Source organism: Acomys russatus, chromosome 32 (assembly GCF_903995435.1).
Source record: "Acomys russatus chromosome 32, mAcoRus1.1, whole genome shotgun sequence".
Lineage (NCBI taxonomy): Eukaryota > Metazoa > Chordata > Mammalia > Rodentia > Muridae > Acomys > Acomys russatus.
This window is the reverse complement of record NC_067168.1, coordinates 41461102-41474032: the sequence shown is the minus strand read 5'-3', so window position 1 is coordinate 41474032 and position 12931 is coordinate 41461102. Positions and strand designations below refer to the sequence as shown.

General features: G+C 44.2%; 1 protein-coding gene across 1 annotated transcript in view; it reads right to left on the bottom strand.

The window, feature by feature from the left end:
• Positions 1 to 12931, bottom strand: part of Gadl1 (glutamate decarboxylase like 1) — a 141706-nt gene that overhangs the window by 48798 nt on the left and 79977 nt on the right. Inside the window, exon 12 of the mRNA XM_051140300.1 lies at positions 5185 to 5236. Coding sequence (XP_050996257.1) covers positions 5185 to 5236 — 52 coding nt within the window. The remainder of the gene's footprint in view (positions 1 to 5184; positions 5237 to 12931) is intronic.

The window sequence follows — 12931 nt, the reverse complement described above, 5'->3', positions numbered from 1 at the left end:
TATCAAAAGAGAGATTTCTCACAGCGTAAGAAATGGGTAACGCATCAGTGGACACCAGTGTCTTCAGAGGACTGACAGATAGAAGGAATGAACAGAGGGCAGAGTTTAATGGAAAGAAGTTAAGCTCTGCTTTGCAGTGAGATTCTCCATATGCCATGGCTTGGAGGGAGGTGAGGTGAGTCTCAGCTCCATTTCAGAGGCTATAACTTAGATGTCTGGAGAGCCATTCGAGCTGTCACGCAGAGAGATGGGCTACAGGGGGTTTAGAGGGAAATGGAAGACAGTGCCAACTTGAGAAGTGATTGACTCTGAACCAAGACAGAGAGGAGAAGACGGAGTGGGTAAGCAGAGAGGAAAGGAGACGGGGAAAGGCGCTAAGAGTTTTGCTTGGAAAGATCATGGTTCTGATAACCCAAGGAAGAATGTGAACTTGCAGTAAGAAAAATGGCTACACCTCAGTAGGTGGGTGTGGAGTCTAAGGGAAACTGTGGCATAACTGAACACAAAAGTCAAGGGTGGAGCCAAATAATAACGCATCTCAAATCCAGATGATAGAGCCTTTGGGAAGGCTGTGCTGACAGAATAAAGGACCGAGGATAAAAGACTAGAAAAGATGGGGGTTGGGGACTTAGCTCAGTCGTAGAGAGCTTGCCTAGCAAGCGCAAGGCCCCAAGTTCGGTCCTCAGCTCTGGGGGGGAAAAAAGGAAAAAAAAAAGAGAGAAAAGACTAGAAAAAAAAATCCAAATGGCATTAAACATAGAGGACCCTGCACCAAAGCTGAGAAGAAAAAGTCAAGGAAATCACGGCAAGCGAGAACTTCAAGATGGAGTGGCCAACTGTAAACTATAGAAAGAAGTCTAAGAGGCTTAAAGGAGATGTGTAGATTTTAGCAATTAAAGATATCATCATGATCTCAACAAGCTCTGTGAGATGAGTTAGGTAAGGTAGACCACAGGTTCTAGGTACACATGGGGAGCAAGCACCCATAGCTAGAATGTGAGCATTCCGCTCTATCCGGAAGAGGAAGAACCTGTGGGCTCTCCATAGCAGGAAGCTGTTTAAGGACAATCTGATGCCCTGTCACACAGGCTCTCCTGTGAGACTTCCTGCCATGCACAGGAGGTCAACAAGATGTCCTTCGTGCCTCCAAAAGTCTATGAATCCCAATGACACATTCTAATGTAGAATTAAAGAAGAAGAGAAGAAAAAACCCACAAAACAAAAAGGTGAATAATTCAGACTCACCCACGAGACTGAAATGAGAAATGTGCAGGGAGTCTACGAAGGAATATACCTCTAGGAAAATAGCTATCAGGTCTCAGATCTAACGTAGGAAAAGGCAGAGCTGCAGTTTCCAGGGGGAGTATGAATAATGCAGAATTCATTTGAAATGATAACTTTCAATCATCTTCAAGAAGACAGACATTACTTTAGCTCTTTTCAGGAAAAGACATTCAAGTGCTGGATGCTCTGCTTTTCAAACATTGCGCTCTCTCTCTCTCTCTCTCTCTCTCTCTCTCTCTCTCTCTCCCTCCCTCCCTCTATCTCCCTTCCTCCCTCCCTCCCTCATTTCCTCCTTTCTGTCTCTCCATATTTTTTTTATTAACTTAGCATTTACATGTGAAATCCAAGGTCTAATTCTACTTTATTTCTTGAAAAAAAAAATAAATAAATAAAGGGAGGCAACTATAAATCAAACACCGAGTCTTTCCTCAGGACTGGGCTGTAGGACAGTGGGATGACATGTACTGTGCCTGTAGGCTCCGTTTCAATTCTCAGAGCCAGTAATGAAGACAAAACCCCAAAGTCCTATAGCAGAAATTCTGGAAGGGTCATACAGGGAGCCTCCTATACCATAGTATCCAGCTGGCTTCCACAGAGAAAACAATACTCATGGGTTTGGAGAGATGGATCAGCTGTTGAGAGCACATATTGCTCTTGGAGAGGATCTGAGTTCAACTTTCATTATCCAGGGAGCTCACAAACACTTGTAATACCAGCACCAGGGGATCTAACGCCCTCTCCTGGCCTCTGTGGGTACTACACTCAGGTGCTCATACTCACACATGGACATACACAAGATAGAATTAAAAAATACAAATAAGTAATCGTTAAAAAAAACATACCCGGAGGCAAATCCTGCCTAACAATTAAAGCTTACCTGTCCTTACAACAGTATGAATGTAATTCCCCGAAGACAGTGCTAAAAGGCCCACCCTTCCTTTCTAGGGCCTTTAGGAAGAAATTATCCATGCCATTTGAACATGTCACATTTTTCCCTCAGCACTTCCATTCTCATCTTTACAAAAACAGACAAACAAACAAAATCCCATCATGTAGTTCCAAAATACAGTGGGGTTTTTTTTTTATTGTTTTGTTTTGCTTTGTTTGTTGTTGTTTTTTAAATGAATATTGTGTAAATAAAGCAACTCAAATTTAGGGAAATAAAGAGTGAACTCAGCTTGCTGGTTCTCCTCTGTGTGTATAGATGCTCATAAGATATGGAGCCAGCCAAGAGCTCCACCAACATGAAAATGGCGAAAGAAGACCGGATACATTTGCTCATCTATAACAAAAAAAGGTACATTTGCAGGAAAAGTGGGTGGGACTAGAGACCAGTTTGTTAAGTGAATGAGGTGTTTAGTGTTTCATTGTCCACCTGACACAAACTACAGTCCTCTGGGAAGAAGGAACCTCAGTTGTAAGCTTGCCTCTGTTCCGCTGGTGTGTGTGTGTGTGTGTGTGTGTGTGTGTGTGTGTGTGTGTGTGTGTGTGTGTGTGTGTGTGTGTATGTGTGTGTGTGTGTGTGTGTAGGGGGCGGCACTGTTTTAATAATGATGATATGGGAGTGCCCAGTCCACAGTGGGTAATCCAACACCTAGACAGATGGCCATGAGTTCAATTAGAAAGCAGGCTGAGTAAGCCCGGAAAGGAAGCCATAAAGCACCATTCCTCCGTGGCCTCTGCATTAGTTCCTGCCTCTAGGTACACGCCTTGTCTTACCTCAACGATAGCGTGGAACCTATAAGCAGAGATGAGCCCTTCCCTTCTCAAGCTGCTTCTGTCAGTGTTTTATTACCACAACAGAGAAGCAAGCTGGCACAGTGAAACAATCACTCTCCACCACGCTTGTCTCCTGCTTATCTGTCTTTATGTGGGTTGCTGGATATTATTAAGCTCAGATCCTCAGCCTTGGAAGGCAAGCCCTCTACCAACTGAGCTAGCTCCCTGTGCTAATTTCAGGATTTCATCTCGGTTGTATCATATCTCCGTTACAGCAATTGCCACGTCGATAGTTTTATTTATAGCTGTTCTGGAGTATGTCTCCCCAACATGTTTCCTTTCTGAAGGCTTCGAACTACCTGGTGCTTCCCACAAGCCCCTTTCACTTCCCACTAGAGTATGAGCACAGAGTGGGGAGCTCTCTTGTCTTGAATAGCTCTGGAGGCTGGAATTGCTGGCACACACTGGAGTCCATGCATCTAGCTGACTAAATGACTGGCGCAGATTGTCTAGATTCCTTATATGCAGTACAAGTTCCTACAGTGGAATCTCTAAGTGGTTTTACATCAGGTTAAAGATTGCAGTGAGGTTGAACAGGATTTAAAATAACCTGGACCTCCACAGTTCTTAAAAGCCAGAATGAAATGAGGGGCTGGAGAGATGGCTCAGTGGTTAAGAGCACATATATACATAACGTTCCTGCAAAGGGCCTAAGCTCGGCTCTGTCACACACATCAGGCATCCCACAACAGCCTGTACCTCCAGCTCCATGCAATCTGACACCATCTTTTATATATATATATATATATATATATATATATATATATATATATATATATATATATATATATATTTCCCCCCCCCCCCAAAGACAGGGTTTCTCTGTACAGCCTTAGCTGTCCTGGACTCGCTTTGTAGACCAGGCTGTCCTCGAACTCACAGCGATCTGCCTGCCTCTGCCTCCCGAGTGCTGGGATTAAAGGCGTGCGCCACCACAGCCCGGCTCCTGACACCATCTTCTGGCCTCCGCAGGCAACTGCACTCGTGTGCATATATCTCCCACATGTCTGTGGGGCACTATTTTATGGATGATTGATTTGGGAGGGCCCAGACCACTAGGGGTAGTCCAACTCTTAGGTTGTGTGAGGTCATGAATTGTATAAGAAAGCAGGAACATACATACACATAACACACACACACACACACACACACTGCAAATGAAACTGGGCTCCTGGGCTGGGGAGATGCACCATGGGTAAATGTAGTTGCTCAGCAAGCACAAGGACATAAGTTGGGATTCCCATCACCCAGGTAAAGAGCCAGTCATGGCGCAGCATGCCTGTGACCGCAACAGTGGGTGACAGAAGCAGGCCGACTCTAAGAGCTTGAAGAACGGTCAGTCTGGCTGAAAAGACAAGCTGCTGGTCCAGTGAGAGACTCCATTGCAATAAGGTGGTGCGATAGGGAGAAAGCTACCTGATGTCTTGCCCTGGCCTTCCACATGCATGTGTATACACTCATGTATATGTCTCTCTGTCTCTGTCTCTCTCTCTGTCTCTGTCTCTGACTCTGTCTCTGTTTCTCTCTCTCTCTCTCTCTCTCTCTCTCTCTCTCTCTCTCTCTCTCTCTCACACACACACACACACACACACACACACCAGAGAGAAGGGGCTTACATTTCCTTGACAATTTAATAAAAATATTCATTTTCAAAATCACCTGACGTCTTATACACAGCAAGAGACCCAATATCTACAACGAAGCACTGTCTTTCCCATTGCTCCAAAGCTCATACACGCTCATTATTTCATAAGAAAGAGCACATGTGCATGCTTTCTATACCCTTAGTTGGTCCTGCACACAAAGGCAGTTTCACAACACAGTCACTATGCCATTTCTGCATCAAGAAAGAGGTCGTAATTTATTCAGTATTATCTCAGCTAATTATTATTGAGCATTTTAATTTTCAACACTTAAAGGCAAGTGCATTCTCTGTGAATCCAACCAAGGAAAAAATGTTCACCAGTACAGTAAATTAAGATATTGGACTGTAGGAATTAAGCTAACGACTTGTTTCTTAGCCTGCAACACAAAAGCCAACATAATACGACCAAGTAGAAAATGACTGCCTTCATCTCTGTTGACTGACAAGAGCAGGAGCGCCATCCCACAATCACTCACTTCCATCAGTAACTTGAATCCTTCTCTTTTCTTGATTTCATCTACCAGGTACCTAAAATGAAAACAATGTTATTTAAAGATAACAATATTGATAATGCGCAATCCCCAAATGTGGTGAACTCGACTTCCACACACCAAAGCATGGTTTCTGGTGCAGAGCTGCGGCTGGGATCCACGAGGCATAGGCAGAGCTATACAGGGGGACAGATGCCCATGAAGACATCTGTAGGACCACACTCTGGGCCTGCCTTGGAGGACACATCTTGTTTAGGAGATGAAGTCAATCTCACATTCGAACACCAGCTTTAACTCTGGCATGAAAAGTCGGGGTGAGCCACCCATGTCACATCCAACTTCCTTTATATTTTTCAGTGCTTTGCCTGCATATATATGTGTACCACATGCATGAAATTCCTCTGGATTCAAGAAGAGAGTTTCAGATCTCCTAGAACTGGAGTTAGGAATGTCTGTGCGAAGCTATGTGGGCGTTGGAAACTGAACCTGTGTTGTATGAAAGTGCCCCTAACCACTGAGCACCTCCAGCCCCATTCATATCCATCTTCTTGACAGGGAGCATTGTTGATGTGTCACTTTTGCTTGGATTTTAAATTTCAGATCAAAGAGCATAAACTGATCATTTTCATGGCTAGATCAGAGTGGTGAAGAAGCAGTGATCAGTATCCTGTCACAAGTAAGGGGGTCTGGATACAGCCAGGATGCCAATGATGGCCTATGGAGTATAAAGAGCATCATTTCATCATAAGCAAAGGTCACAGATACACAGGATTTAGGAGATGATTGGAGAAGGAATATGATGGCACTAAACAGACTGAGTACCACTGCCTGACTCTTCTCCCATGGCTTGGTATTTATCTCCATGCAAACAGGGACGTCTTATAAGGTCTACTTTTAGGTAAAGAGCTACAGGCACTCAATGGCTACTCAGAGAGGCAGAAGCTGTTTTCTATAGGGAGTACCTCCTGATAGGTTATCCAAGTCCAAGTGGTCAGCCCTAAACACATGTACACACAAAAAATGAGAAACAGACTCTGTGTGTGTGTATGTGTGTGTGTGTGTGTGTGTGTGTGTGTGTAAAATTATTGTAAAACACTAACTGAAGAAAGGGGATTATCTTTGAAAGGGATGCAGGAAGAGTTAAAGGGGTAGAAATAAAGAAAATATCAAACTCATGTATGAAATTCTCATAAGAATAAAAGGTATAAATGTAGAAACTTTAAATATTTGACCTTGAAAACAACTGACGATCTTGAACCTTAAAAAGCTCAGAATTTTTGAGCCAGTGTTTCAGATTTGGGGGTCAAATAAATATATAGGGAAATGTATAACATTTTGGAAAGAAAAGTGTTTGCCAGATAATTATTATACTCTATTCTATAACAAAAAGGAGGTGGAAAGAAAGAGGAAAAGGGGAAGGAAACACCACACTCACCATGGAGAACTGGCTTCAGTGCTTATGCCCTTACCATGTAACCGTGGCAACATGGCCACAATATTAAATTCTATAGACTCAATTCCTTGTTGGGAACCTCTCCCCTTAACAAAACTTACATGCCTGAATCTCATTTGATTACTTCAAAGACCAGACTACTGCAGCATTTTTTCCCCTAGTCTGGAACTGTGACAAGTGAGAAAAACCATAGAAACCATATTTTCATTTTTGTTTTAATCATCATATTACTAGCTATAGACCATTCTAAAATGTGGACACAAAGTACTAGTTTATAAAATCTGTTCTTTTTCTCCTGTCCAATTTTACTTATATAGCTTTTTAACTGAAAATATAATATTGATCCTCACAGATAGATATTATTTTTAAATATAAGTTTTGCAAAAATTCTATCAGTATTAACTAGTCATATGAATCTTTTATTCTGAACAACTATGTTGTATGCACACAAACAGAGAGTCACAAAAATGATTGACAGTCTAAAAGCATATTCACATCCTTGAATATCGTCCTCAGGACATGGTATAAAGTAGCTGTTAAGTATCGGAACATTAGGCGCACAGCAAAAGGCGATTCCAGACATTAGTAAGCATCAGAAAAGGTGTTTGAAATCAGTGGCAATCAAAGAAATTCTAATAGAAACCCTGTTACTGAACTGTGTTCCCCACATGATGGTGGATACAAACACAGTGGTGCCAGGAGTAGGGAGTACATGGGAGAAAGGTGGAAAGCTGCCCTCTGGCCATTCTTTCTGATTAAACAAACCATATTTGTGATTCGGCTAGAAAAAAAAATTATATGAATGCACAGAGAAAGATACATATTATATTTAAATATACACCTGTATGTACATGTGTGTGAACAAATATGCTATAGCTATATCCCTTTGAATGTCATTTCTACATAGTTATCAGAAACAACTTAGCAATACAGAGATCAGAGTTTGAAGGATTAAAGTGTTCTGAGTGACCCAGATGTATAGCGCACCTGTTAAAATGAATGGACTCTAGCTCGGTCGGTCAAGCCCTCTGCTGTACATGGCGGCACATCTGTGATGCTCCAGAGCAAAGCATTGAGAAACACAGATAATTTGACTCTATTTTTCATCATTGTTTTATAAGAAACAAAGCCCAAGTGAGGGCTGGAGAGACGGCTCAACAGTTAAGAGCATTTGCTAAGTAATCACGAAGACATGAATTCAGATCCCAGGACCCATGTAAGGTGACAGGTGTGATCCCACACAGGCCTTCCTCCTCATCTTCAACAAAGCCAGAGGCAGGGGGAGGGCTGTGGCTGGCTAGCTGAGAAACTGATAGCTCAGTGTTCAGAGAAAGCGCTGCCTCCAAGTTATGGGGGGTGGGTGGAGGGTGATAGAGGAGGGCACCCAATGCTCCCTTCTGATATCCCTGAGCACTCACAGGACTATGCACTCCCCCAACACATGTGTTCACACACTCACGGACATGCACACATAAATAAATAAATCCATCTCTTAAAAGTAAGAGAATATCCCCACGGAGATGCAAGCATGGAGTAACATGTTAAGGGAGGCCTCACACACTGTGAAAGACTGTGTACTTGAAAGAGGGAGAGAGTGGGCACCATGGGTTTGGGAGCCATTATGTTCATTTGATGCCTTTGTGCAGAGTTTCATAGGTGTAGCTTCATGCCTCGCTTCTGAAAAGGATCTTGAAAGAAAGATGTAAGCTCAGTGGAGAGCAGACACAACCTCTACCTAGACCAGGGAAGATTGGAGAACCATTCTTTATCTCCGTCCCCAAGACAAAAATGTGGGCCACCTGCTACACTCAGAACTATCATTACCCTAACCTCCAATGTCCCAAGACTCTAGCCAAGGCTTTGCCTACCAGGAAACTTGATTATTCCAGGTTAAAAATTGATAATGGGATTCTGGTCCACCTTGTGACTCTAGGCAAATCATGTCTGGTCCCTGAGCCTGCCTCAGTTTCCTCCTGCATGTAATGGGGATGAGGATACAGACTGGGAAACTCCTTGCCTGACCTTATTACTGTTTGGCACTTACTCTTGCTACATCATGTGTTTTCTATCTTAAAAACCCCCATCATAGTGGCTGAAGCTGCCTTCTGAAACCAAGCCAAGTCATCTCAGTTACGTTCTGCCGGTACAGCTGTCCTGTCTGGGGCTGAGTGTTCAATAGTCCCATGTTCTTGGCACTCCTATATTATGCCACCAATGTTCAGAGAACACCACGGAAGAGAGGAGGAAAGAGTGGAATGGCTGGAGTGTTGTGGATGGAGTGCTTTCTATGCATGACGTGGCCACCGCACTGATGAACTCACAGCAGCTGTAATCACCTGCACACAAGGTGCCTATCAACATGAGGGATGAGGGCAGTTAATGCTTGCTGGGCGAAGAAGAGACATTTTCTTCAGTGGTGTAGCCATGGGTGTGTTGCCTGTACTCCTATGCATAATCCCACTAATTAAGCATACTGGCTCACCAAACAAAGGAAGTGAAAATAGACAGGGGGAGTAATTGGGAAGAGAAAGAGAACTAGTGAAAGTGGGGAGGAGACAAGAGAGGCCAATCAGGACTGAATATGACCAAGATGTATTATGAAAGTATTATAATAAATTCTATTGTTACGTATAATTGGCATATACAAATAAAAAGCTTACAAGAAAGCTTGTGGTTTTGTTAACCATGTAGAGCAGGTCTTATGTTGGAGACAACGAACACCCCCGAAGTCCCTGTCAGAGTCTGTAGTATCGTCGTCTAGCTGAGCCTGGGGACTAAGCCACCATCACAACAAAAGCAGGCGCTTAACAGCAGCAGTGCTGTCAAATATGAACCCTGGTGTACCTGTCTAATGCTATTCCCATAAGAAAGCGCTCCTTAGTGTAAGTGTAGTGTAACTGCTGGGTGTAATGAGCTGATGCAGCGAGCCACAAGAAGAAGCACCATGCCGGCATTAACTTACTCTGTCCTTTCACTTGCCGAGGTGGTTGGAAGATGACATGATGTTAAGTGCCCATGAGGCACTGCTGCCTCGTGTTAGCCAGCTGCATGCCAAGTGTGAGAAAGGAGTCTCGCCATGCTCACAGGCAGCCATTGTGGCAGCATGCATCCCGTCCCCACACATCAGTGTCCCCAGAAGGGATGGGCAGAGATAGAGCAATGACCTTTTTATGCACCTGCCTCTCCCTCTGTAGCAAGACTCCCTTTTCCAGGGGCCTCAGGGAAGCCTTCCTGCGTCTTACTGGCTGAGTCACAGACCCAAGTCTGCACTAGCTGTTGGCATCAAGCTCCTCCTGGCAAGAACCAAGAGAGAGCAGACACTGGGCAAGCCCTCATCAGCGCCTCTGACTGGTGGTAGCTGAATGAGGAAGGTCTTTAGTTGCAAACCTTCCCAGAGCCTTCTACATCCTGATAGGTCTTGAACTCTCCAGGGCAAGAGTAGAGAGGTACTAATTTCTTAAGCAAGTCAGACTGTGGCAACAGCATTTTCTTCCAGCAAGCCAACTAGCAGTCTCTCTTACATGCCAACTAACTCACAGAACATGGCTCAGAAACAATAATTTAGAAACACTTCTAGTTCCTGGCTATTACAAATAATGCTGCTTTGAACGTAGCTGAGCAAATGTCCTTGCTGTATGGTGGAGCATCTTTCAGGTGTATGCCCAGGAGTGCTATAGCTGGGTTTTGTGGTGGAGCTATTCCCATTTTTTTTTTTTTTTTTTTTTTTGAGAAAGCTCCAGATTGATTTCCAAAGTGTTTGTACAAATTTGCTGCAATCAAGAACCACGCATGGACTAGAGCTAGGCCCCCTACACAGATGTAGCTGATGGGCAGCTCAGGCTTCGTGTGGGTCCCCTAGTAAGGGGAGCAGGGGCTGTCTCTGACATAGACTAGGTTGCCTGCTTTTTGATCACTTCCCCCTGGCAGGGCTGCCTCACCCTGCCTCACCAGGGAAGAGGATGTGCTCAGTCCTGAGGCAACTTGATGTGCTGGAGTGGATTGGGGGAGGCCTCTTCTTTTCTGCGGAGTAGGAGAGAAGGGATGGGGGAAGAGGAAGAGTGGAACTGGGAGGAGAGGAGGGAGGGAGCTACCTGTGATCAGGATGTAAAGTGAATGAATGAATGAACAAATGAATGAATGAATAAATGAAATGAAACTTTAAAAAAATCACTTTTATTAGGAACTTGGATCTTTTTCATACATAAAATGGGGTGTCAGAAGAGAATCCAAATTAAGTGCTGGGTCACTTCTGTCTGCATTTATGCAGATGATTTGATTTACTATTTACGATTTTTAAATATATCAAAGCGACCTTAAAATAAAAGTATGTTTTTATTTTTTAGAAAGCCTATAACAAATGGAAGAAGCCAGATAAGAAATAAACACACAGTTTGGGGTAGATTCCTTGCTATACAAGTAAGTAGACTTCAAAAGTAACCCTAATTCCAACAAATCCATTCTTGTGCCTCCCAGTAAGTTTGGTATAGGAGACCGTGGAGAAAAAGTATACACATCAACAAAAGTACATACACCTCAAAGCATACTGGGGAAAAGCTTACCGTAGAATCCCGGCTTAATGCTGAGGTGTACACTAGCCAGGATCTTACTCGGAATGTTGCTCATTTTATGGCAGCACCCTCTCCTAACCCTGCAGATCTTCCACTCTCCCAGCTGTTACATCCACATGTTCAGCTCTGGGGCTAGAGAGGTGGCTCAGCAGTTTAGAGCAGTTGTTCCTTGTCAGAGATTCCAGGTTCTGCTCCCTTACCCATATGGCACCTCACAGCTGCCTGCAACCGCAGCTCCAGGGAATCTAACGCCCTCTTCTGGACTTTGGGGGTTCACAACTACCTATAGCCCCAGCTTCAGGGGATTCAACACCTTCCTCTGGCCTCTGTAGATACCAGGCATAGATACACTGCACATTCATACATGCAGGCAAAACGCTCAGACACAGAATGCAAACATGAATCCGTCTTCCATGCTAAGATTTCATGTGTTCTGGCAAGCCATTATTTTCTTCCTGGAAATAGCCATTCCAGCCTCATTCTCAGGTCACCAGCCACTTAAGAGTTTCCCTGTGACACTCCAGGCTGAGTTTATCTCTGGCTATCTTCTCAGAATTTCTTCTGATGAATTCATGGAGGCTCCCAGAGCTCTGGGGGTTTCTCCATCTGTTCTCTGTATGCTTTGCCTCTGATAGAATGTGTCTCCGGGCTTGTGTGCTACTGTGCTAGCTTTCCAATCTATCTAGGTTATTAAAAGAAGTTTTATTTCATGTGTATGTGCGTGTGCTTGTGTGTTCGCCTTTGTGTGTTTGTGCATGTTCATGTATGTGTGTGCATGCATGCATGTGTGTATATGTGTGTGTGTGTGTGTCTATCTGTCTATCTGTCTCTCTGTCTGCATGCCACATGTATGTGGGTTCCTACCGAAGCCAGAAAAGGATGGCAGTCCCCCTGCTGCAGCTGGGAGCCATCTAAAATGAGTGGTGGCAACAGAACTCGGGTCCTCTGAAAGAGCAAGTGTTCTTAGCCACCGAGCCTTCTTTCCAGTCTCTTAAATGATCAGTTTAGAGAAAACAAATATGAGAGTGTTGGCCCTTCTTGATTCTTCCCTTCCCTGTTATAAGAGCCCTAAAGCACCAGATAGCAGGGCGACTTTCTCCAGACAGGAAATGGTTACTCCCTCAGCATCATGTACATCCATGAAATGGATTCCACCTGAGAGACTGCGGATTGTGTGTCAGGGGGATTAATAAATGGCTCGCTGGAGGCCCAATAAAGTAGCAGGATGGAAGCTTCTGCTGGCGATGGTGGCTGTTGCTGAGACTCACAGAGATGACTCTTGTAGCCTGCTTTAAAAACTGTGCCCCAGGGAACGTCCATGTAACCAGAATGCCTCAGCCAAGGCCTAGAAGGTGCTCTCAGCAACAAGTAGCCCTGGGTACGGAAACAGGGCTGGCTTTCCTAGGCAGATGTCAGGAATACAGGCATCCACTCCTCACACCCATTGCCTGCTCCCTCTCTCCCTTCCTCCCTCCTTTTCAATGTGTGTGTGTGTGTGTGTGTGTGTATGTGTGTGTGTGTGTGTGTGCGTGTGTGTGTGCGCGCGCGTGTGTGCGCACGCGTGCGAGCATGTGTGTGTGTATGTTCATGGGTGCGGGTGCGAGTGCGTGTGTATGCATATGGAAGTAAGAGGACAATATTGTGTGTTTCCTTCAGTTGCTCTTCATCTTTTTTTTTTTTTTTTTTTTTTTGAGACAGGATCTCTTAGTAA